The sequence below is a fragment of the Takifugu flavidus genome, chromosome 8 (genome assembly GCF_003711565.1).
Source record: "Takifugu flavidus isolate HTHZ2018 chromosome 8, ASM371156v2, whole genome shotgun sequence".
NCBI classification, from domain to species: Eukaryota; Metazoa; Chordata; class Actinopteri; order Tetraodontiformes; family Tetraodontidae; genus Takifugu; species Takifugu flavidus.
In genome coordinates this window covers 3,612,693-3,639,028 of record NC_079527.1, presented here as the reverse complement: position 1 = coordinate 3,639,028, position 26,336 = coordinate 3,612,693, and the positions used below count along the sequence as shown (strand labels likewise).

Sequence of the window (26,336 nt, the reverse complement as noted above, 5' to 3'; positions counted from 1 at the left end):
GATGTAGTTTAGCTTGAAAAGTGGCCGTATTGGTCTCATTGTTGCTCATCTAAAATTTGTCTGATTATGTAAAACAAAATGCATAGAAATCCTTGATCAATCAATCAATCAATCTTTATTTATATAGTGTCTTTTACAATCAAAATTGTTTCAAGGCGCTTTCCGGAATCCCAGGGCCTGACCCCAGATCAGTAAATCACTTTGAACATTTCAACACAAATGTCCCCAAATGTGTATTTTGTGTCTAGTGTGTCTTCAGCTTCATTGTTTTTTTTCCATTTCTCAGCAATTATAGAAAATATGGCAGAGTTCAGACCTGGTCTGTGCACCGAGGCAGCTCAGCAGGGGCTCATGCAGTGGCTGCTCAAGAGAATCAAGGTAATTACAGGATGTGATGGTAACTCAAGGTAACTAAAAATCTTGAGAAACCTCAAATTAGCATATTTTTTTAAATAAAATTCAAAACTTTCACATTGAGGATTTTAATATGCTGTTATCTACTGATTTTCTTTGTGTTTTTGTGAAAACAAATGATATTGCATTCACTTTTTAAATTCTTGTTACTTTGCTCTGTTGTATCTTCCCTAAGGCAAAGATGCCATTTGATGCCAACAAGTTGTATTGCAGTGAAATCCTTGCTATCTTACTTCAAAACAATGACAGTAAGTTTGTCACTAATGTGTTTTGTAGTTTAAAGTCTGTAAATACTGTTAAGTCTGTAAAATTTTGCACAGAGATAGTGATAGAAGAAGATAGCGCAATTATACTGCACATTTGTAGTTAGTTGTAGTAGTAGTTTTAATCATTTTGGTCCACTACAATATTTGGTAAATAAGATAATGGGGCTGCAGTTGAGGCATAGACACTTGACTTTAAGCGCTTTCCCAACATTTAACACTTAGATAGTTTTTACAGTTTTAATTTAAGTACAAGACTTGGAAATAAATTCAGATATCTATCATTTATATATTCTTGTTATCAAGGGTACATTAAAAAATGTTATCCTAGGTCTTGGAATTATTTTCCCCTTACCGCTGTACAATTTTGTTGTTTTTTTCCTCAATATTTTTTTGTTTTCTTCTTTCCTCATACTAAATTCACCAAGCACCATAATGTGCAACCGTGGTAACTTTTAAGCCGTTAAAAATAAAAAAAACCAAATGGCTTTATTTATTTTAAAGAACTGTTATAGCTTTTGTTTTATAAATCATTGTCAGTCACTTATCCTTACTAGTTCAAACTCAATTTAATCTGCTTCATATGCGGTTACTGTACTCATATTTTACGGTCTTGTTCTTCCTGCAGATACCAGAGAATTGTTGGGTGAGATGGATGGTATTGATGTGTTACTACAACAATTATCAGTAAGATTTCTGTTTTTATATTTTAACGTTCACATCATCCTGCTTCATATTTTAAATCAGTTGTAGTAAATGCCATCATTTCAAACTCGTTGTGATAATGTTTGGTCTGTAGCCTCAGATTAAAATTTCTATCACATTTCAATGACTATTGAAGCATTTTATTGGCTATTTGTATCTTCCTACTCTTTTTTGTTTTGAAACTGTTAACTCTTTTCAAACATTTTTATCTTTTTCATCACCTATTCCAGCAAACATCTTATTAAAGCATTTGCTGTCTGTTAATGAATTTCCCTTTTATCCAGCATGAATACAGCTGACCTAGTTTCCTCCCCGTTCTAAGCACACTTTCCCTCTGCCTCCCTTCTCAGGTATTTAAACGTCACAACCCGTCCACAGCCGAGGAACAGGAAATGATGGAGAACCTTTTCGATGCTCTGTGCTCCTGCCTGATGCTGTCAGCCAATCGGGAGCGATTCCTCCGAGGGGAAGGGCTTCAGCTCATGAATCTTATGCTCAGGTGAGACTGGAACATGCCACAAGTTGTCAAGATTTCATTGGATGGACGCACATTCAAATTTGATGTGTATTTCAAGTAATGCTAAATCAACACAAAAGAACTGCTAGTGTGCTTTAAAACCTTTTATAATGCAGCTTCTCCCAGTTTCCCTTAACTCACTTTCATGGTTCTTTCTCTTGTGTTCTTCTAATGATACAAGGAGTGAAGGCAAAGGTGCACAGGCTTGCTTCACAACTGCATTTTACTAACTGATTTTACCTCAAGGTTGATATCAATTTTGTTGTTCAGGGTTCTTCTTACATTATTTTGGAAAATATTTTTTCTGAATCCTTTCATGGTGTGATGAATCCTCATTTGTAGCTCCACAGCTGATTTTATAATCACAATACTACTAGTAGCACAGCTCTTTAAGCTATTTAAATAAACAATGAATCCCTAAGAAACATCAGCGAGTGGCTAAGACGAGCTATGTCACAGGACATACAATAAAAATGAACTAGAATTCTTAAATGCTAACAAAAATGGCCCAAATGGGTGTTTCTGCGCGTCTCCATATAGAAAGAGTTATATCATTAAAGCGGAAAAGTATTAAATATTCTTTTCTTCCGCACTTTAGACTGTACTGAAATGCATTTTGTCAAATCAATTGATTGGGTTGCTCTTGGACAGCTCTTTAGCCCAATAATACAGGAGACCGATGTAGCTTTAATTTAAGCACAATCAGTGAGCAATCAGATCTTGATTAGACACCAGAGATGCATTTTAATCTTACAATTTGTAAATTTATGAGGTTAGATACTATCCAGCAATCTAATGAAAAATACTTTCAGAATAATTTCTGATGTAAAAGATTCCCTTTACATGTGTCTCTTTTGATCTTTTTGGAGGCAAAACCTAAATCCATTGGGATTACCATGTTGCTTCAAATTCATTCTTCTTCAGCTCACATGGCACATCATTGTTTTGGGTTTAATTACAGCTTAGTTCACAACACCATTGTTGATTTAAGTCAGCTGTCAGCTATCTAAATTGCCCAGTTTCCTTCAGAAAGTACAATGGAAGTACAATTCCCAGCTTTCCCTGCAATCTATAATGTTCGATGCTCTGGACAAGCAGACTCAACTGTCAGGAATATGTGCCCCTCCTCTAAGAAAAGCACTTGTCAACTGTTATTGGTAGGAATGAGAGAAGTAACGTTGTGGTAGACACTTGTGTATCCTGAGAGGCTTTGAGATGGAACCCAAATGTTTAACCTGCACTATGTTGATGATGCTGTGGAAAGTATGAGCAAAATGTGATTTTTAGTTTTTGTATGGCACTTTTGATGACATTTAGGCTAAAGATATAAACCTTTGATATATTGGTGGGTAAAACTTCTTCCTTTAACACCCAAAGCCTTACATTTGCATTTAGTTTTTGTAACATCACTCTTGCAATATATGGAAGAGGGAAAAAATACTGGATTTTTACCATAAACATTTTTTTTACCACACATTCCCTGCCCTCTCTTCATCAACACTCTAGCAGTGTGTCTGTATGGCTCTGTCTGTCTCTGGATGACTGCCAACCAGCGTGAGATGTGGCTGTATTTCAGTCTTTTCATCCTGGTTGGGTGGGATGCTCCAAAATGGCACTGAAAGCTTTAAAATATAAAATGAATGAGTGCTTGATGTTGAATAATTGGGATTGACCTTGATTTACAAAAACAAAATGCAATCAGACTGGAAAAAGAAACCAATATAATTTTTATTAGCTTGAAATATACTTTAGTTGTGCATTATATACACAACTGGCATGAGTATTTGGCCTAGCAAAACAAAAAATGCATATGAACCAATGTTTAAACATATGCCAGGCTGCAAGTATGAAAAAAAACACTCACATTTTTATGTAGAATGCTGAACATAATATATAATAGAATCAAACTTCCAGACACCACCCATAAGATACATATGAAAAAAATGGACAAATCTTAAATAAAAAATAAAATACACGTAAATGCCTAATGTCATTTAAGAATAATAACTAATGATGAATAACATTAACAATACCAATGATAATAAGAAATAATAATGATTACAATTTTTGACCTTTTAAAATTGTTGTCACAGAGAAAAAAAAATATCCCGCACCAGTGCTCTGAAGGTCCTGGACCATGCAATGATCGGGTCAGAGGGGGCAGACAACTGTCATAAGTTTGTGGACATCCTGGGTTTACGAACTATCTTTCCACTCTTTATGAAAACTCCCAAAAAGATGAAAAAGACCGGGACTTCAGAGAAGGAACATGAAGGTCAGTACCTAAGAAGACATTTTCAGGGGGACTGGGGAAAAGTCTTGGATGTATTTGGGTCTGGTTTGTTGGGATTTGCTGTTACCTGTTTCCTACAGGTGGACATAATCGTTTGCTGCTGTCAGTTTACGCTATCCATCCAGTTGTCATTGATTTTCCCGTCTGCTCTCTTGAACCTTTCTTCTCTCTTTGGTAAAAGCTGGAGGCGACTCAGACAAGAACCCAAGATAGCTTGTGCAGTTCTCTGCTCTTCACTTCATTACCAACTGTACACCCTGAATGTGGAACCCCTCCCACTCTCACTGTCTATATTAATTAAGTTAGTTTCATCTGCTGCAGCTTTTAAGCCCTTCGGAGAGGAACAAATTGCCTGCCTTTGTGTCCTAACTCAACTAGGGAACAGATGAATTAACCTTTGACATCATCAAGCAGAAGGGGAGGAGTGTGCTAGATAACCCATCCTAACACTTAACCCCCCTGTGTGTCAGAGGCCCTGTCTCTGTCACACGCTTGAAAGACAGATGTGGATGTATACCCTGGAAGCGATATATTCCTGTGATGTTTAGAGTGGTATTGTGTCTTGAAATCCACATCATGTTCCTGCCCTTTTAACTCTGCAGCTATTTGCTAAGCCTTCATTCTTTGCTGCTGCAGTTACTTAATGAATAATGTTCTTGGGTACTGTAAAATATTCAATAGTTTTACAGAATATTTTTACTTGTATATAGTGTTACAATATATAGTATTGCTCATCCATGTTTTTACAGTTTCCTAGAATGGGGGGAAAAAACCCGACTGGAACACACACTTAATATTGTGAGCTATAGTCTGTTCATAATTTTAGTGCTTACAGTGGGAAAAATAATAATTTGTTACACTACAGATATTGCAAGTTTTCCTCACAAAAAATGGAGAGGTGTCTGATTTCCGTTTTCATTCAAGTGTGAGAGACGGAATAAAAAAAAACATCCAGAAACTCAAATTGTATGATTCTTAAATCATTAATTTGCATTTTATTGTAGGAAGTAAGTATTTGGGACAATAGAACAGTAGCTCTTGAGCAGGTTTGCGTGCACCGTAACAGCGATTTTGGCCCATTCTTCCATAATGATATGGAAGAACCAGCCATGACCCATCTTCAGTGCTCTTACTGAGAGGAGGAGGTTGTGGCCCAAAATCTCGCAATGCATGGCCCTTTCCATCCTCTAGTCAACACGGTGCGGTTGCTCGGACTGTTGCAGAAAAAAAAAAACCCAAGCGAGATGTTTCCACCCCATGCTTCGCAGTTGGGATGGAATTCTTGGGATTGTACTCATCCTTCTTCCACAGCCAGTGAAATTTATACTAACAAGTTCTATTCTATTATTCTATCTTCCACAGTTGAACTGGGCATTTAAAATTAAAATTACAGACCTCTCCATTCTTTAGGAAAACTTGCAAAATCTGGAGTGAATCAAATCCCCTTCAAATCCCCTTTTCCTCACTATAACTCCTAATGGGCTTACAACAAATCTCTGAACTGGATTTACTTATGGATATGGCCATGGAGAAAAAAGTTTTGGTCCTCAGCATCCCCTATCGGTTCACAAGGGGGAACCAGGAAGGGGGGCAGACTACCATATCGTTCTTTGGTCCTTGATGTTACACCCTGGATGTTTACTGCACGCTTATTATTTTCATAAACATTCAGGCAATTTGGTTTTAAACCCAACATACACATTATATTAATACCTTATAGTAAAAATGTAATTGAATGTATATTTTGTCAGCTTCATCTGCATTCTAAACTTGTTTAAGTCTGTTTGAACCAGCAAAAATGCAAAACGTTAGGCTTTTAATTTTGGACAGATTTTGCTTGCATTGGTTTTTTTTCCCATTAATTTCAGCCGCTATAAATTCTCCAACCCTTCTTCACTGGTTTTCCCAACAGCTACAGGCAAAATGATATGTCTGTCATCAAGAGGCATATTGAGTATGCTCTCCTTTAGAACTGCTAATTGAAAATGGTGTGAATCAAGTGGTTCTCCAGAATAACACAATGACACTGTAGATTAATTAACAATCATCCATGTCAAACAAAAGTAATTAGGAAGTAGAAACCTGTGTCATTCTGTTTTTAATGCTCTCCCTCATACTGTGACTGCAAGGCTGTCCTTTGTAAAACTCAGCAAGATGTATCCCTGAGAAATCCATTCTGGGAATCACGGAGTTCCAATCTGCAATTGCTGGGGTATTCAGAATGGACTAATTAGAGAGGGGAAAGATGGGGGATAGGGAAAAGAATTAAAATCAAGGGAAATCTGAATAACAAATCAGTTTGAGTTTTACTACTCAGGAATGTTCTGGTCATGTCCTGCCGTTTGCTAAGTTGTTTTTAGGGTCTCGGTTTATTGGTTTGTATACTCTGTCATTACCAGTGAAAATGAAATCATATGATTGAAATTGGTGGCAGCTGGTTGTTATATTTAGGAAGTTAATGATGCGAGTGAGCCTGAGAGGCAACAGAAGTAAACAACTAATTTGCACGGTGAGGCAGAGTTGTTTGATCCAAGTCTATATAAGTGCATTTGTTTGTGTGTATGTGAAAGTAAGTTTTATTTATTGGAGAGAACATGCATAGCAGCAATGAGGCCTTTGTTGTTGGTACACATTTGAGGGCCACACAAATACCTTCAAGCATGGAGAATGGCCTTAACATGACCTGTGTTTTCAAATGAATGTATTCAAATAGATAGTGATTAAAGCATGAGAGCAGCAGCCAGCCCCACTGTGTCTGGCTCTGAAGTTCTGTTCAAAGTATACAGAGAAGGGGAAGATGGAAAAAGCCTAGCTTAATCATATTGGAAGGCTTTCTAGAGGCAGTTTCATTATAAAGATAAATTATAGAATTTTATCAACCTATTAATTTATCATTAGTATCTGTCTTCTGATATGAATAAATGGATTTAGAAAGTCTGGCTGTGCAGCCAAGTATATACGATTAGATATGTGCCTGTAACAAGGGAATCCTCATCTATCGGGTTTAATGATGAAATGCAGACGATATATTTCAGTGAAAAGCACAGCTCTCATTCGATCATCCTTCTCTTAGCACAGAGTGCCTTTGGTGCTGATAGAGATCAGCAACATCTTACGTGAAACAAGTTTGATTGTAATCTGAGTCATGCTGTGTAATCCTATTAATAGTGCATTTCAGAGGGAGAGAGTTACTGTTAGACCCCTCCATAAAGATGTGTCTAATTAACATTTCCACATTTGGTCTCTCTTCTGGTGTGGGCGATTGTTTTCCCAGCTCTGCAAACTTATTCTGTATTTAGAATTTACTTGAGGATTTTTAGGGTTACATGAAAAGTTTTTAAAACTGTGGAGCAGTGAGTTCTAATTAAAATCGGAGGGAAAACAGGAAATACAACTTCCATCTGTGAAGCTGGAAACTGGAAGACGTTTTGCTTATTCAACCAACAGAAGCCCCGCAATTCTGTTAGAGCAGAGGGCTGACTGGTTTTCATTGGCAAGTTTTTTATATGACAAGCTGTCGCTAAAGGTCGCCAGTTTAAGACTCATAGGCATTACAATCACAAGGTTTCTATCAGGTGAGTCTTTAAGGTTGCACGCCCAATGTGAAAGTGGAGTGTTTGCACCCAGGTTTGAATGGCTGTTTACCTGTTTGGGGAGAGCACGCACTACAGGGTTGTGATTAGGAGGATTCTAGTTGTAACCTTCCATCTATTTAAGGATGGTTGCTCTATAGCGTGACAAAGATGGCTTCTTTTACCCCTCTTTCAAACACCAGTTTTCTTTGACTAAACCTTTTAAGGTGCTGTCTTTTAATGAGTGACCTTTGTCCTTAAGGTGCAGGTGAAGAGCTGAGTCCTCTCCAGAGGAAGTGGATGTCCCGTGTGGAGTCGTGCACTTTAATAGAGCAAATGTTTGTTTTCTCCAATGTCCAGGTCTGTGTAGTCATCAGTGCACTGGACAGCTCTTTTTCAGCCTCTGGGTGGACCAGTGTCACCAGTCTTGAGATAAAAAGAACGTGATACGTGTTAGATCCTCCTAATTTTTTCACGTAATTGCATTCCCAACCCAGCTGCTGGCCCTTGATAGCGGTCAGTCAGCTGCCATATCGCATGATATTGATTGCTTTATTTTTTAGTTCAGGAGTTGTTTTGATTATGGAGGTCCTCGTGTTATTTAACATCCACCCACCCATAGTTTTGGATTGATGCTTTTTTCAGGGCCACTTAAACTACAGAATCATCCATCTCTCCACGCAGTCAGAGGTGTCTCAGCAAACCTTGATAAACTAACTTGTGGTGCATGCAGTCTGATTATGCTCCCCGGGGCACAGCCAGACTATCCCTGTGGACCAAGCCTAAATCTGTCTTCTAGTGAAGTAGCACCGATCTGAAAACGGGTCACTCAAAAAATGAATCTTTTTGCACATTAACTTAGTACCTTTGATCCACCTGGGTCAAATATGAGACTTCGCCTAAATGACTGGTAGAGGGAAAATAAGTAACATGTACATGTATTACATACATTGTTCCCACAAAGCTATTTCATATTTAGCAAAAATCTCAACAGAGCAGTGGCTGTTTTAAACTGCATGTAGAGCCCATTCCACAGACAGCTGTAGTCTCTGGCATATCAGAAAGGTGATGACATCAATTATCAGTTGCAACCATTTGATTATGTAACATCCTTTTTGGACAAAAAGCAGTTGCTAGTCCTTTAAAATTTACTGGATGCGGCTTATAATCAGGTGCGCTCTATAGTCCGGAAATTACGGTATCCTCCATATCATTAAACCAACAAACGAAAAGTAGAGCACCAATTTAAGCCTATGTTTCTTTGTCTCTTACAATACTCTATAAATATTGCTGTCTTTTTTCATAAAAGTGACACTAAACATTAACGTTCAAATTTCAGGTGAAAAGGTGAAAAGCAATGTTTGGTCCCAATAATGATTGGATAAATAATGAATACTAGATTAGATGGCGCTCACTCACTCACTCACTCACTCACTCACTCACTCACTCACTCACTCACTCACTCACTCACTCACTCACTCAATGTACACAATATTTACAGCAACGAGCAGTTTCTCTAGAACTGTTATTTCCTTCATTACACGAAGCTGTTTTACAGGACATCCAAAAAATTCTTTCAACAGGTTTAATTCATCGGGAAGTAGGAACTAACAGTTGTCTTTTAGTCTTAATTGATGGAAAACGTTATAGACATGTTAATGTTTGTTTTGTTTATCAAAGTCGCCACAGATTTTACGCTTTATGGATTTGTCAGCCTTCAAGTCCTGTGAACAAGCACGCTGTGGTTTAGAGGATTGCAGAAAGGGTGCTGAGAGCAAACACAACCCCTTTTTAAAAAGCAGAAAAGGGTTTGATTCCTGTGCTCTTGTTGCTTAGCAACTGCAAAAGAGAGAATATTGACCTCTTGTTGATAAAGTCCAATTACATTTGCCCCCACTTTTCGTGTACCTGGGGTTTTACAGCATAAAGTTCTGGTCGCAGTCTGTTCTTTATTTAATATTTGAAAAATACCGAACCATGATTGTCACGAACATTATCAGACTTGGACTAAATATAGGGTATGAGTAACAGAAAAACATCCAGCACTCACCTTATTCGTCTTAGTTGCACCAATGTTTTCTGTGCAGACCATAATCCCTACGAGGTCTGTCAGAGATGACGTTCTTTCACCGTGAGAAATGTCCCGGTAATTATGCCGCAATTATGTATGCCTCAGTTAAGTCTATTATTCCCATCCCAGCGTATGCCCTAAAATTAAAATTGATTTCTAAATTTGCTCAGCTGGCCAGGTGCTGTCTGCCAATTATTATGATCTGTCCTAAAGATATTTTGTAAAGGGCTAACAAAATGAAAGAAAGTTTATATATGTGAATGAAGAGGTGTTTGACCATTTTGCTGTGTGTTTTGATGTATCCACCCTACTGTCTTTTGTCAGAACACGTCTGCTCCATAATGGCCTCCATGCTGAGAAATCTCAAGTCCCAACAGAGAACCAGGCTCCACAATAAATTTACAGAAAACGACTGCGAGAAGGTTAGTTTGTGCAGGGTTACTTTGCTTACTTCTTCGTCATCCTTACACATTTGCACATCACCATTCAATTGCAGGAACTGGTTTTATACTAAAGTTCATCATGTATTCATTTTTTTTTTAAGTTTGTAATTGCTTGGATCTTAAAATTGATTTATTAAAAAAAAACATACATGAGTGTCTATCAGTTTTTGGCGTAATTCTAAGAAAGGTTTAATTATACAGAAAGTTAAATTCTGTTAAATCTAGGAGTAAGTAAGAGATTCCTAATAGCAATATTATTAATACTACTATATCATGTGGCAGCAATAATTTAAAAAAAAACTTTCACAATTACAAACTTAATTTACTTTTTATTCTACTCAATACAATATTGACTTCAACAAGGCTTGTCGTCACCTTGTCAATAATACATGTCTCATACTACAAAACTCTTCATTCGTGACAGTCACGGAAGTCATTACACTATATAAGAGTCACTATCCTTCTCATGTTATATGTTAAAATGCAGATTAAATTATTTAGATTTGTGTTCATTATGCTCAGTCAGGCCTTACAAATCTTACATTTGCTGTCTTTAAACAGACCCTTTTTCATATTTTTGTCTCCAGGTTGATCGACTGATGGAGTTGTATTTTAAGTACCTGGAAGGTGTTCAACTGGCTGACAAGAGAATCGAAGGAGAGAAACACGTAAGCGTCCCAAAACCTAATCTTTGGTTTCTTCTTAGACTACAGATGATCCGCTAGATGTGTTCAAAGCTTTTAGCTTTGAACAACAGTGGACTTAAGTCATTTATTTGACTTGAAAACTATTAAAGATGGACATTTTATAGTTTGGAATTGGAGAAATAGGCATCCAGCAGCCAACAATCATTAAAATTATTTTGATCTACCTTCTCTTCATAAGCTTATCGGAAAGAATCTTGCTATTTTTACTTCTCAATACTTTTGGCTTTTGAACCAGGGGGGATAATTGGCAACAAAAAAGTTTTTACTCATTAATTTGTACACACAGAAACAGGAACGCTCTCCAAGCTTCCATTCAAAACTTAAATCAACCATCATGTTAGACTAACTAATGACGTAATGTTAATGAATGATGTTAGTGCAGCAAACACATTTAATGTTTCCTTTGGCCCCATATCACCTTTTTGAAAGGTGATTTGTTTCAATGAAGTGCACCATCATCATCAATACCAATGATAATAATAATAGTAATAGGAAGGATAAGGAAGGCTCAGGAGAGGAAATTGCAAAATAACTGGCTGGGCAGTTGAGAATCTTGTAATTAGAGGACAATTGCACAGTGGCTTGTTTGTCTTTCACTGTAAGTCACTTTGGACTATAAGTCAGACATGGAAAATATCATAAAACAAATAGCTTTGTAGCAGTGTAATAAAGGGAATTCTCGTTTCAATTAAATTCCTTGTATTTGCCTAAGAGATTGGGATGTATTGATGCAAACATAATTGTCTGATTTCCTCTCTAATGATGACAGAAGGTTTTTATCTCAGACAGACATCGCAGTGAGCTTGCCAAGAAAAGGCCCGACAGTTTGACATTTTCTCCATTTCTCTTCTCTGTCTCACTGTATGCCTGCTGGCACCTGCTCACTTCCTCGCCAGAATGGCCAAGGCTTGATTTTGTGATAACCTCCTGATAACAAACTGTGTCCATGTGTGCGCTAGGATCTCTGTTAAGCCTCTTCTTTCTTTCTTTCCTTTTCCAATGAACCGGAAGAAACCAGTTATCAATTACTGTATTTTCGCAACCACAAAGCGCACCGTATTAAAAGGCGCAGTCTGTATTTAACACATACTGTATTTTCTGGACTATATGTCGCTCTGGAGTTTAAGTCGCAATAGCCAAAAAATGCATAATAAAGAAGAAAAATAGATATATAAGTTGCACTGGACTATAAGTCGCGTTTTAGGGGAAAATTTATTTGATAAAATCCGAGACCAAGAACATACATTTCATCTTGAAAGGCAATTAGCATGGATTAGCAATAGGGTTACGGTATGCTAACGTAACATATTCAGCTACATGACCCACAACGAACTGAGTACGTGTCTGCTTTGTTAACGTAACATATTAACAGTTATTCAGATAACTATAGCATAAAGAACATCCGAGCAAGTTTACCAAACAATCAAGTCTAACTCCATAGACGAAGCACCGCTTCTTTTTCTTCTGCGTCGCTAAAGGAACTCGTTCCTCAGGTACACACGCCTAGAGCGCCCTCTTGTGGTTGTCAGTGTGAAAATAACGAACATGTGAAATTCTGTAATGTATTCATTTAAGTCGCTCTGGAGTACAGGTCGCACCCCCTGACAAACTATGAAAAAAAGTGCGATTTATAGTCCGGAAAATACGGTACATAAAGCGCAGCAGATTATAGGGCGTGGGCACTGTAAAACATACCGGTGCGCTATCTTAAAACATGCATACTAGCGTGTATTTAGCAATGTACTCACGTACATCAGCTTCTGTATCTGAAATGAATCCGAAATGGCTTTTGCGAAAGCCGAAAAGCATTTACAGATTTTGGAACTTGGTGCACACATAAGGCGCACCGCATTATAAGGCACCCCGTCCAATTTGGAGAAAATTTAAGACTTCTATGTGCCTTATGGTCGCGAAAATAAGGTATTCTTTGCAGAGAATCTACAGTCTTTCTATTACAATAGAAAAGTAATATATTAATAATATAATATAATAAAATTAATAAAGAAGTAATAAAGACAGACATTATCTTCAGCTCTTAGTATTGCAGTTGTTGAGTTAAGATTAAGAATTTTGCAGAAATGTACACAACCCTTTTTTATCCTTGTGGATAAACTGATTGAAGCTGAAAGACATTTCTATTTGTCTTTGTAGTCAAACACTTATTATATTACACATATTGTTTAATTATGCATACCATACCTGACTTACGGTGTGTGTTTGTGTGTGCACTTTCTTTTGTACTGGAGCAAAATCCACATCATGTGTGCGAATTAACCTCCACCGACTATCGCGTGTTATTCAAATGAGGTGATAAACAGCAGTCCTGTGCACGGTCTCAGCAGAATCGGACGCCGCCAGCTATGGCCTTTTATTTTTTTTAAATCTCTCCACGGTGCTTTTTGGTTCCCCCTAGTTAAGCCTGTTTTAAGAGGCGGTAAGCAAAATGTTTTTCCTCTGCAACATATTACTCAAAGATTTCTCAGGAGGATAGTAAAGAAAGAGCTGCAACTGCTCATTCTCTCCATCTCCAGCCCACTTCCTTTAATAAGCTGCATATTTTCCTCCACCTTGGTATGTCTCTCTCTCTCTCAATCCTCCTGATTCTCTCCCTCGTTCCCTTAAAGCGGCCTCCACCATCCTGCGGTATTTTTAGATTGTCATCTCTGCAACACCTTCTTTCATCCCTCTTTTTGCTGTCTTTTACATACCTCACACTGTCACTCATCTCCACCCTCTTTTATAGGTCTTGGTTCTGTGTATCTCACTTTTTTGCTTTGTCTTCTTGGGTAGATCCATTCTTTTCTTTCCCTTTTTGTCATTTTTCTTTATCTGTAGTCCCTAATTCTGTCTCACTTTCACATGGAACCGATTCCTTCTGATCCTTCTTAAATAAAACCGCTTCCATCCCTCTCTCATCGCCTCTTTTTCCTTGCAAACAGTCTCCCTGCTCTCAGCTTGTTGAAAAAAGCTCTTAAAGATTGATGAAGCTCAGCAAAACATGGTTGAGGCGACCTCAATACTGTGAAATGCCTCAGTGCACTTTCCTAATAGCTAAGCACATACTGCTTCATATTTGTCTGTCTGTCTGCCTGGTAGGTTGTGTATACCTTGCGCTGTAAAAAACGAGTACATGAAATTGGCGGCTGTAACTTTGCTGACGATATGTTTTTACATGTCACCATTTCTTCAGAATTGCCCTTCCCTTCACCTTTTACATGGAAATAACAGATATTTCATGAGGGGATGCGAGCATAATTATTAAATGTGAAAGACTGATTGCTGGACGAGTGCGACGTCAGGGGAGCCCGGCAGATATAAATTAGGCCGATAACTTAATTAATGACAAACCACTTGAATGAAGTCTTCTCGAACTCTCAAACTTTTCTCCACGTTGCTTCATTATCGACCTGTATATCTGTGTCCTTAATGAGGGTATCTTACTTCCCTCTTTCCAGCATTTGCTTAAGCTGCATAAAGAGCATTGCGACCTCCACAAAATCCTAGAAGCACTGTCACAGTGGATTTCTGCAAAGTGCTGACAAAGAAATCCCTTTAATCCTGCATCTAAGCATCCCAGTGGAAAAGAAAGCACCGAAATAACAACCAGACAAAGCCACACACAAAATCTTGTACAGACACACACACACAGTCAACACTCCCAGATTAAAGTTGCGGTAATACGATAAAAATGTGCCTACATGGTTTTTAATATGCACAGTAGTAACAGTTGAACTCCAGGTCCAGGCTTTCATAAATCATCGCTACCCCATACATACATGCACAAGCTCACTACAGTACAGTGAAGAAAGTCAGACTAAAAATCACTGCAAATTACTTTGTCTGCACTGTTGCTCAGCTGCCAGGCTCCCCCGGGGCTGCAGTAATTGACTTGTCGAGTCCTTTCCTTCAACACGTTATTCTTTCTCTACTTCCTCTGTCTGGTGTTTGCCAGAGGGACCAAGTTGCCATACAGAAGATAGTGGCTCCACTGTCAAACCTCACCAGCGAACACAACTGTGCTGCTCTAATGAACATTGTCATACTGTCCAAAACCACTTAAATGTTTAATCTTCTTATTTTATCCCAAATGCCCACCTCTTCTGTGACAATGAATATTTAATGCATATGTCAAAATTTAAGCCATACCACTGATATGAATGAAGAAGGAAGGAAGCCCGCAGTTTCTTTTTTAAAGCCAAATATCTGGGATATAAGCGCTAGCATATGGTGCTAGTAGAAGAATTACTGTCAACTTTCCAAGGAATCACAAGCAGAGGTCATTTCATATGACAATAAAAAGACATTTGACCTTATTCCATTGGTTAGCCCTCATTAAACCTTACTTAGCATAATAAGAACTACATAAATGATAAACATGTTTGATGAGAAGTTGACTTATTTAATAGATTTTTTTATTTGGCTCACCTCAGAAAGGTATGAGGAAGATTTAAAACCCATGTTTATCCACTCCTAATGTGCACAATTAAACACAAACAGAGACCATTTCCAGGCTCATCTTGTAGCTCTTGTGCCTTTCAGGCTTTCTCTCAATCAAAGAGAAGCAGGAAAAAAACCCATTTGCCATTTGATGCATATGGAAGAGAATTGTGCTTTCCCTTGTTTTAATTCTAGTTGGATTTTTATTCGTGTCTGCCAGCGCACAAAACATAGATCTAATGTACCATTTTCTGTTCTGTAGACCACAACTGATTTAGTTTCACCTTGCTAAATGTCCCTAGCTGTTGAAGAACTTGTACAGCGGTGGTTGCAAATGTGCTAAGTTCCTGTTGAGAAAAGAGAGACAGGGTATTTATTACACTGCTACACTTCCCCCCTTTCTTCAGGTCTTTTATAAATTATTTCTTTCAGCCATTTAATTATACATTCTACTATCTTTTATCTGGCTTAAGTGTGCTAGTATGAATTGTAACTTTGCCACAAGCTTTCACACTGGATCCGAATAATGAGTTTGTCCTAGAAACAGAGATATGTTCCCCTTACAGGAGACATATATGCAGCTTACATTCAAATAGCTTTGTTTCCTTGCATCTTTAATTGAATGCTGATTGTTAGGGACGGTTTATAGAAGGCCAAGCTCGAGGGGTACTTTACCAAACCTTCTGTAATCCTTTCTGTGCACTAAATGAATTTGGTGGATTACATGAGGGAAATAAAATGGACACATATCCTACATTGATCAAAGCTTAATATACTGAATTAGCATTTATTAATTTATAAACAAGTGAATGTTTTCCTGTTTTTCCTTAATATCACCAAAAATGGCTGCATTTTCAACTGACCTGAAGAGTTTTGTTTTCCCCTTCAGATTGTTCCTGTTCTGTAGTCTTAATAACTGCTCATTGATTAGGACCTGTTAATGAGCTGAACTTAAGCTATAATTGACTTTTGCAATGTAATTGATCTTTAAGGAGAAGGCCTTTTGAAAGTTTTAATTTTCTCCCAAATTAAATCATTGGAATGTAAATGTCATGTGTTTTACCCTTTAGCGTGACACTACAAGCTATTTGTTTTCATTAGCACGGCCTTAACATGTTGCCCTTTCTCTTGATGCTCTTTCTCTTGTAGTGTAGCAGATCTCATGTTGGGCCTTGCTTCTTTAAACGGAAATATACATTTCAAGTCTATTAGAAAATATCTAAGTACTTTAATAAAATGCTTTTAGCATTTTCTGTAACTAACATAACCATTAAGTAAACACATTTGAAATGTACATATACATTTATATGTAAATTATTTTCCCCCGGTGCATCTGCAGCAGATGTGCGCGTAGTATTTATGTAGCACTCTGCCCTTAACACTCCCCTCTTCCTTTCAGGTCTGCTTCTAAACTCTAATAATGATTAATGTAGGCTGCTTGCATATTGGCAGCCTGGTGTTATTGGTATACTGACAGGGTTGTTAAGATGGATAACTACACACAGTGTGTGTGTGTGTGAGCGTGTGTGTGTGCGTGAGCAACAGAGGCTTCTGTTTTACAGCTTAGCAATTGATTTGCATGACCAATTGAATAAATAGATTTGCGGCAAAAGCTGAATACACGTCCAAATTTTCTCAGTAGGATCTGTTTTAGGTGTGCAGGGAACAAAAGAATCACTTTTATCCAGCAGTATGTTTTATTTCTTTCACCACACTTACAAATGCGTGCAAGTAAAGTGTGTTTACCTTTGGCTACGTGTGTGCAGGAGATGGTTCGCCGGGGGGAGATTCTGGATGATGACATGGAGGATGAGTTCTATCTTCGGCGTTTGGATGCCGGGCTTTTTGTACTTCAGTTGATCTGCTACATAATGGTGGAGATCAACAACTCAGGAATATCACAGGTACACACATTTACAGACACACCGACTCTGGCGTCTCGAAGGACTCGAAGGAGGTTTTTCTTCTGATGTCCCATACGGTTGAAGCAGAAATGTGTCAGATCCATTTTCAGAACACTGCAATTTAAAAGCTACTTTAAGCTACCACTATTGATCCCATGATTGAATTCATTTTCTCCTTTGCTGATTCACTTCGCTTTACAGCGGCGCATGTGGACTAGTGAGGAAATCATAAGATGACTCAAACTTGCTGAAATGAATAGATATTTTACTGAAATGTGCTCAGAAGGCATAGCGACATGTCTACACGTGCTAAGCGTCTGAGCGTATGTAAAGGTGCACTGTGTTGCATGGTTTCAACGCATCTCATGTTCGTCTCTGGAGACAACGCAGGGACAGGCAGTGCAGCAGAATATTACCAACCCCATTCCAGCCAATCACAGACAAGATGGCCAAGGGAGTGGATGGGGTTAATGTGCATGAAGATATAAATATAAATGGACAGACCGAGCAATCGAGTTAGCACAGTCATTTTAGGGACGTTAGCGTAGCACCGATTCACTTTCAATTTCGATGCACGTTCAGGACAGCTACGAAAACTTTGGGGAGAGGGGAGAGGTTGCTCTGGGTTTTTTGGCATTTATTTCGAACATAAAAAGAAGTGACATCATGCATCATGTCCTGACAATCTTTATTTATATATTTATGTGCGTATATTTCTAAAATACATTTTCTTCTGGCAGTTCCATTTTAATGAGAACTACCTTTGATCAGACTAACTTTAAAACTTAAATTTGCTCCTTTTTTCTTTCCTTTTAGCTGCAACAGAGGGTTCATCAGATTCTCAACCTAAGAGGAGGTTCTGTCAAAATTGTTCGCCACATAATGAGAGGTAAGAAAGTCACGGAAAAAAGGTAGCAGGGATTCATTTTTGACAACTTTAGTATAGATTAGGATAAATGAGATAATCACTGTTTGATATTTAAATCTGCTGTGTTTATTTTGGTACACTGACACAGATTTAAACTAAATCCTACTGGTCACACAATTATGCTCATTGTGGTCACAAGTTTACCCACAAGAGCAGGGAAATTGAAGAAGAAATGTAATTTACTATAACCCGGCTATGAAGCATTACCATTTTACTTTAAAACGTCTTTGAATTTTTGAGCAGAGTAAAAAATTAAGTATTCTTTTTATTCTAAATCTTTGCAAACAGATGAAATTGTAGAATTACACAACTCTGAATTCAGTCATAATGAAAATGTCCTTCAATTCACCATTTCAAAAATGTCTTGTGCCATTTGTGTTCTGGTTACTTTTTGCTAAAGCTGGCAGTGATGTTGCTTTCTTTCCTGTGTGACATTCATCTTTGTTGTATCAGTGTCAGCTTAAGGACAAGCCGTTGGGCACAGAGCGACTCTCCGTGGCATGCAATAGTGTAGATGGAGTCATCGGTCACGCGTTGCAGTGCCAGCATGGCAGGTTTCCCACTGTGTTTTTGTATTTCTTAGCGTGTCTGTCCTCACGCTCAACTCCCTCCAGTGTGTCTACAAACACGTGCCTGTGGATTCTGATGATGAAACCTGTTAATGTTAATCTCCCGTTTCTGTATGTTTCAAAAATTCTCCCCAAAAAGCTCATTAAAATAGTTGTCGGGTCTTTTGGATCTTAATATTTCACGTAGATCTCCCGTCAATCCATGTCAAATACAATTTAGTTAAATGCTAAAAGGTTAGCTGATGTATAAGAGACCATCTGGCATCTGCTATGTTTATCACTGAGTTCAGGCACAGTGACTTATTGAAGAATTAAAGCCGTATTAGTTTGAGTAAGTAACCCTTAGTTATTGGCTGACGTGTGTCACAGCTGGATTATGAGCTCTTTATGACACACCCAGCTACTCTCCAACAGACATCGACACGTATGCTACCTAACAAGCTGACGGTGAGCCACTCTGACAGTACCAGTAGCCAATCGCTAACTTTTACCACAGAGCGGTCATTTGAGGACTTGTCGCTTCCAGAGTCTCCTCGCATCAATCACGACCACGGTGGTCCAGAGCCATACCCGTTGGAGCCGTGAGCACAGCAATTCTCTTGATTCAACCTACTCGCCGCCGATTGCAGAGCCGACAGTTGCCAGATTTTATAGGAGGGGCGGGGCTAAGATGGAGGCCGAACATTTGGGTGTAATAACCGGGTTCCTCCCATAGAGGGCATTCACTTACATTTTTACAGCGAAATACACCAAATTGCAAAGCTTTGACTAAAATGTCAAGAGATGCAACCGAATCAATCAAAAACATTACGTTTTGGAGTGTAGTTACTTTTTTAAAGAAATGCTACCATGAATGTAGAAAAGTAGAATTTGTAGTTTTAAATGAGTTCGTCATGGTCGCAGTTTTAATGTCAATTTCAGGTCCTTATTTTAATGTCTTAAAAATATTTTGTTTTTTGTTTGTATTCAGTGTATGTTTACACTGTGTTCAGATCTGCCCCCGCATGTTTATATTTGAATGCATCACTTTTATGGATTCCCATTTGCACGTTGGCTGTACTTGACCCTCCGCAATCTCGACGTTATTAATTTTTCAGATTGCATACGTGCGTTTGTGTGTGTGTGGGAACAAGTAATTCTGTTAAAAATGTGTGTGTATGTATTGTGCACGTCCTCAGCTGTTCCATTAACCTGCACTGTAGAGACCTTTCCGGTTTCAAGTGCCCCATCCTTCCAAAGTGAAACCTCAGAAAAAGGTTAAGCACATGCAGAGTGTGTTCCCAGCTCCGTCATCTTGACCTTAAAACCCACAGCTCACTGAATGAGGGGCAGCAGCAGGAAGACAGTTTAGCATTCTGCCAGAAGGAATATCGATTTCACTAATGTTTAATAGGAGGTTTTTGCTCCAGAACCTTGGGGTGCAATACTTTAAAGGGAGTGGGACAAATCAACATGGATAGTTTGAACAAAAAATAGAACTTTGGGGGACTAATGTGTTTTACGTGAATCTGAATGGAAGTTATCTTGATACGCTGGCCAGAGCACAAGTATAAAGAGTCAAGGTATGAGCAGCCATATTAAGCTATTACTACTATATTAGGTATGATATAATTATTTTATTAATATATTCACTGTGTGTGACCTTGACTGGAAGATGATAAGCAGCTTTTCCAAATGGACAAGAGACGTGTGGGGCCGGCCGTCATAGCAGGAAGAGAGACTAGAAATCATTTGTATATGTGCAAAATAGTGCATGATTTTAGGCAATCATGTGGATGACATTTGTATGCCACTCACATGAAAAGTGACAGCTATAATTGTTGGCCATTTAGCGCCTTAAGTAGTTTTTTTTCGCCTCCATTAATGAGGCTGTCCTTGAAAAGGTTTGTTTTTTTAAAAAAAAGAAAAGAAAAAAAAAAGCATTGATCCCCAGAAAGCAGCGGCAAATTGCTGAGCGAGGCGCAGTATTTAGTGCTGCTGATGTTTTTTCAAGGTGTCCTTGCTCATGCGTTTGTTCATTTTTATTTCGTTTTTGTTCTGAAGGTGCGGTGATTTTAGTTCTTGTTAATCATGATGTTGAGACACCCCATAACCAATTGTGCTGTAAAAATACATTAGCGAACAAATGAAGACCCTACGGGAGCATTTGTGCCAGCTGGATCTGGCTGGTTTCAGACCAACGTGCGAGTGTTTCAGTGACCCGTGGCGTCTCTGCTGCAGCTTTACGCACTCTGTTATTCCCACTTTTACGTGTCCCTGTTCTTGGCTGCTGCTGCTCCTGGGAGCGAGTCTCCTTGTACTCACAGCAGATCGGTCCTCGTCACTGACCTGAGTAATGGCGATGCTCCGTACTCACTTGTACTCCATTGTGTTGCCGTGGTGACAGGAAGGGGAGGTTGCCAGCATACCAAAGAACAGATTTTGAGGAGTTAAAGAGCTGCTGTATATGTATATTCTGTATCCTTTGATACTTCGCTCGGAACAGTTTACATGCTGCTACAGATTGTGTTACTGAGCCTGCAGCGGAAGAGGTGTGTTCACAAAAAAGGGAATTGTGTTACAAAAAAACAGATTTTGCTTTACAACTGAAACTGATATGAAGGAAACGTTATATTATTGGAATTTTTCATGTCAGTTACAGTCCTTAAAGTCGATCACAGTTTATTGCGATAATCTTTACGATGTTTTTCTAAAGAGCCGGTCCTATTGTCGAACCATGTCATTTCTTCACAATGCTGTACTTTTGAACCGGTACTTCAACCGGTACTTTTTACTTTTGAAAGTTTTCCTCTCAAACACACACTCCCCCTCTCCTACGTCTCAGAGGTCTTGCCTCCTGCCTCTGTGGCTGTCACCATTCTTTGTGTTCTATCAAATAACACAAAAACACCCCTACCTGCCGAAATGACAAAAATCCCTTGTTGAGCTTGACAGCAATGTTTGGTCCATCTCGACTCACCTGTCAGGAGCGATAGCTTCGTTCTTCTCCCTCTGTGGAGACAACGAGTCTCACATCTTTCTGTCTCAGCAACACTGGCTTGTGTATATAATATGAGCCTCAGGGAGCGGCTGAGAGACGGCGCGAATGCCTGGAGCCCACAGAGGCTGCGGCAGCTGCAACTCTCTTTCTGCTACGCATTAGACTTTCAAAACCAACTCTGACAGTCTCCAAGGTCTCGTGTGGGAGGCAGATGCAAGAAAATGAAGAAAACAGTCAAAGACTCGGTGGCACACGGTGCAGTACGTGCAGCACTCGGTGCACATGACCCGATTACATTGAGCACTAGAGGAAGGTTGCCCTCATCGGTGTTTCAAAGAGAGACCTCTCAGGTGGCGTCGTTAGGGGTGGTGGCACTTTGATAATTCCACTGTTTGAAAGGTGCTCGCTGCTTAATATTTTGTTTTTCTCACCCAGATATCTTAATATAAACTTATACCGCCTATTCTAGGTGTGTTGAAAGGATTGCTTACAGATCTGAGAGTTTCTTTCCCCTTTTGTGCAGTTTATTAAAACCTTCCCTCACTATTATTTTGCTCACATGAACACAGTAGTGCAAGTTCAAGAGGAATCCTTGCACGTGGCTGGCTTCACCACCGTTCCTAAAAAGTCAGCCACATCACATTTATGTCTAATCTCCTGGTTTTTGTTCTCCTGCAGAGTACATCGAGAGTATCGGAGACGGGAAGAGCGAAGAGTACAAAGAGGCTGAGCGCAAACGGATCATGGACCTCGTAGACAACTTCTAGTAGCTGTTTTCCTCTGTCGCGCAGTCACACACAAATATTCAACCCCATCAAAACATGTTGGGGTCGCTGCGTATGAATCCATGCACAGTAGACTCCAACACGGTTTGTTCTCAGAGCTCCAGTTTATCTTTTGTACCTCGGTGTTGAACACTGCAGGGTAATTACAGACAGACTTTACTTAGATGTGAACTTGATATCCTTTTAATACCCTCTCCACATTGGCTTGTTTGTTTTAGATTGCCTTGTAATTTTTTTTTTTCTAATAAAACATATGGTGATAAAATCCCAATTCCATGTTTACTTTTGTTTGATTAATATCACGGTTTAGTATGTGAGGTAGGAACAGCTTGTTGATAACAGTCTGAGCTTCTGCTTGGTTACTGTTGCACAGATGGAAGCGAGTGCAGCTTCTTTCTTGGCCTCGTCTCCACCCACCCACCGCTCAATGTCCCTGAGCTCTCAGCTCTCTGTCTGCTTTGTGGCGTTGTTCTGACACAACACTTGTCTACCATATCACACAACAGGTGTGTTTTGGTCGACCTGTATACATAAATCACCTTTTTCTCCCTTTATCGTCACAGCTCTCTTCCTTCACTTATCAGTGAAAAATAGCTTTCCTCACTTTTAGGCTTTTAGGACAAATTAATAAAATAAGTAAAAGATGTTTAGTAAAGGGTTGTAAGCTATTATTTAGTCTGTTTTCTGCAGTAATAAAGGTACATACATACCTGCTAATGTAAAATCCTACAGAATGTCTATAAAATTCTAAATGAACTAAGTAATTTTAGTTTCTCTTTAATAGCAATATCACCCTCTGACTACAATAACGAGGTCTAGACGGCTTTCCAGATGTCCAAGATGAAGGCTTTATTAGCATTTGATCTGAGTCTCTGTCATTAATCACTCATTCGCAGCTCTCAGACTCTCAAAGCAGCAGTCAGGACAGTGGAAGGATGAGACTCCAGGACAGGCGTCACCTCTGTTGGCAGCCTCTAAATACCTTTAGAAGCTGTGGCGACGCTCCGTAGTTTAATGGGCCAAAACAGCAGGGATGTCTTTGGTCTCTCACCAGTAATTATGACAGCTGCGTGTTAAACAGAGTTGTACAGCAATTCCACAGCCAAAGGGAAGAATAATCATAGTTTCTGAATGACTGGGTCCAAACCTGCTCCTGTAGAGACCGAGAGGGGATGGTATTTTCTTATTGGTGCGTACGGTGAGCAGTGTGTCTTCAAGCTTATGTGACCTCTGAGACCTGAAAATAAAGCTCAGCAAAATACATCATCCGGGTGTCAGCAGCGGAGCGAAGAGCCACAGTTCTTGTTTTTAATAACAAACATGGCTCCGTGTTTGCCACTTTTATTCACTGTCAAATGTGGCTATCAATTTTATTTATGGCGCACTGAGTTTCATGCCAAATGAAAAGCACACCAACATCTTTGATGACTCTTATCTATGTGTGACGTTGTACGTTAAGTTTAATTTACAATTCAGACATATAGACCACGTGTCGTCTCTATTGGTTTCTGTGACTTTTCTAATTCAGCTTTAGTATATTTAGGACAATACCTGAGCAAATATAATGAAACCCAACTAAATAATAGAGTAAAATTTAAAAAAAAGGTGGATGAGGAAAGTACAAACACAGGATTAAATATTGCACATGGATTTAAAAGAACAAATGTCTAATTTCAAAAATAAAGAACAGAAGTATCCTATCATGCAGACAAGAGAAGGTTTTCAATTTCAAGTTTATTTCCTGAAAAACCATCCATCCATCCATCCATCCATCCATCCATCCATCCATCCATCCATTGCTTATCTGGGGTCGGGTCGTGGGGGCAGCAGCCTAAGCAGAGAAGCCCAGACTTCCCTCTCCCCAGCTACTTCTTCCAGCTCGTCCGGGGGGATCCCCAGGCGTTCCCAGACCAGTCGAGAGACATAGTCTCTCCAACATGTCCTGGGTCTTCCCGGAGGTTTCCTACCGGAGGGACATGCCCTGAACACCTCACCAGGGAGGCGTCCAGGAGGCATCCTGACTAGATGCCCAAGCCACCTCATCTGGCTCCTCTCAACGCAGAGGAGCAGCGACTCTACTCCGAGCTCCTCCCGGATGGCAGAGCTTCCCACCCTATCTCTAAGGGAGAGCCCAGCCACCCTACGGAGGAAGCTCATTTCGGCCGCTTGTACCCGTGATCTTGTTCTTTCGGTCATTACCCAAAGCTCATGACCATAGGTGAGGGTAGGAACGAAGATCGACCAGTCAATCACCACTACGGACCTGAAAAACTAGATTTGCAAGAATGCAGATATAATTTGCTGATAATGGTGCGCTCTCACTGTGGTTACACATATTAAGGCCCCAGTCCGTGTCCACTGCTGAGCCCCATCTCTGCATGTGACAGGTGTCCAGTGAACTGGTGCGGGCATGTTCAGTAACGCATGGACAGAGAGCTGACCGTCGCCGTCGCTATGCTGTTATCTTCAACCGCGTGCACTCGCTAATTCTGAATTCATGGCAGTCAAACAAAAATGTTTGAGTGACATCAGGAAATGATGGCATATGAATTTTATAGGCTTCTATAGCAACATGAGGAATTGGCTTATGGACGTGTTGCTCATTTGCTGTGACTGCATGATGTCAAATGAGTGAAACTGCTAATCGGAAAATGTATAATTCCCTTCCTGTTACTTGCACTGCCCACGCACATTTTTTATTCCTGTGATTGTTTTACTGGGATCTTGCAACATGTTACATTTTCTGTAACCTGAGGTAAACTGGCATCCAGCCTCCATCAGACACAAAATAACTACTGTATTTCATTCATTTTATATCTCATTCCATCTGTTTTAGTCAACTATTGAGGCATTATTTCTTGCGTTCAAGATCATTCATTTTTTCCATGGAACCTTTGGGCTGAAACAAGCAGAATGCCCTTTACTAAATGGTGTAATTATAGACTGATCAATGTGACATTAAGATATGCATAGGTTAGAGTTGAAGTTCACCACCAGATGCACATATTTCATACCTACAAATGAAAAGGTTATAGCCAGAAACTTCCAAAATAAAGAAAATGAACTAAATGAAATATCTGATCAACTCATCAAATGAAAGACTCTCTAAACTAAATAATTTATTCTGTTGTTAGGTTCAAACTGTTCATATAACAATGCTGTAACTACTTATTATCACTCCTGAGCAGAACCCTGTGACCTACTTTAGCTGATGATCTATCGCCTCAGGATAGCAGGAGACAACCTGACCATCCATCCCCCATTTTCTTATATGTTCCTTTTGTATATATCATGCTTTGTCTTATCATATGGCGCTTACACTTACGCTTATTGTAATCTTACATGTTCGTGTGCTAGTATAAGAATAAACCTCACCAGGGCCACACTTGTAGCTCACACTGCAGACGTGTGGTTCCCCTTGCAGCAAGTAAACTGAAGCTTCCGTCTCATTCCTCTGATGGCAACAGCACGGGAAGAAAACGGATCACTATCTCCCCAACACCGTTCATATAAAACAGGAAAAAGTCGTTTTTCTCTCTGCTCTTCTTTGCAATAAAATGGCCACATTGTTTATCATTTAGCCCAACATAAACTGTAAGTGCATGACTAAATGCCAAACAGCCTTGGGTAGACCTTGAGCTCAATAAAGATGAAAGAACTAGTTCTTAAAGTCCATCAATCCACACCACAGTGCTACTTTTCATTAGAAATATTATCTTACACCGATGCTCGTGACTTTCAGCACAAT

The 26,336-nt window shown here is 39.2% G+C and overlaps 1 protein-coding gene and 1 long non-coding RNA gene across 2 annotated transcripts in view; one reads left to right on the top strand and one right to left on the bottom strand.

Moving 5' to 3' along the window:
* Positions 1-22,859, top strand: part of ctnnbl1 (catenin, beta like 1) — a 31,937-nt gene extending 9,078 nt beyond the window's left edge. Inside the window, exons 7-16 of the mRNA XM_057040731.1 lie at positions 287-378; positions 590-662; positions 1,306-1,364; positions 1,733-1,881; positions 3,993-4,174; positions 10,160-10,257; positions 10,866-10,946; positions 17,189-17,326; positions 18,143-18,215; positions 22,482-22,859. Coding sequence (XP_056896711.1) covers positions 287-378; positions 590-662; positions 1,306-1,364; positions 1,733-1,881; positions 3,993-4,174; positions 10,160-10,257; positions 10,866-10,946; positions 17,189-17,326; positions 18,143-18,215; positions 22,482-22,570 — 1,034 coding nt within the window. The 3' untranslated portion in view covers positions 22,571-22,859. The remainder of the gene's footprint in view (positions 1-286; positions 379-589; positions 663-1,305; positions 1,365-1,732; positions 1,882-3,992; positions 4,175-10,159; positions 10,258-10,865; positions 10,947-17,188; positions 17,327-18,142; positions 18,216-22,481) is intronic.
* A 553-nt stretch (positions 22,860-23,412) lies between these two features.
* Positions 23,413-24,332, bottom strand: LOC130529973 (uncharacterized). The gene is made up of 2 exons (XR_008951688.1): positions 23,736-24,332; positions 23,413-23,654 (listed from the first exon to the last, which is right to left on the bottom strand). It is a non-coding gene; the product is annotated as an uncharacterized LOC130529973 (long non-coding RNA).
* Between the last annotated feature and the right edge of the window lie 2,004 nt (positions 24,333-26,336).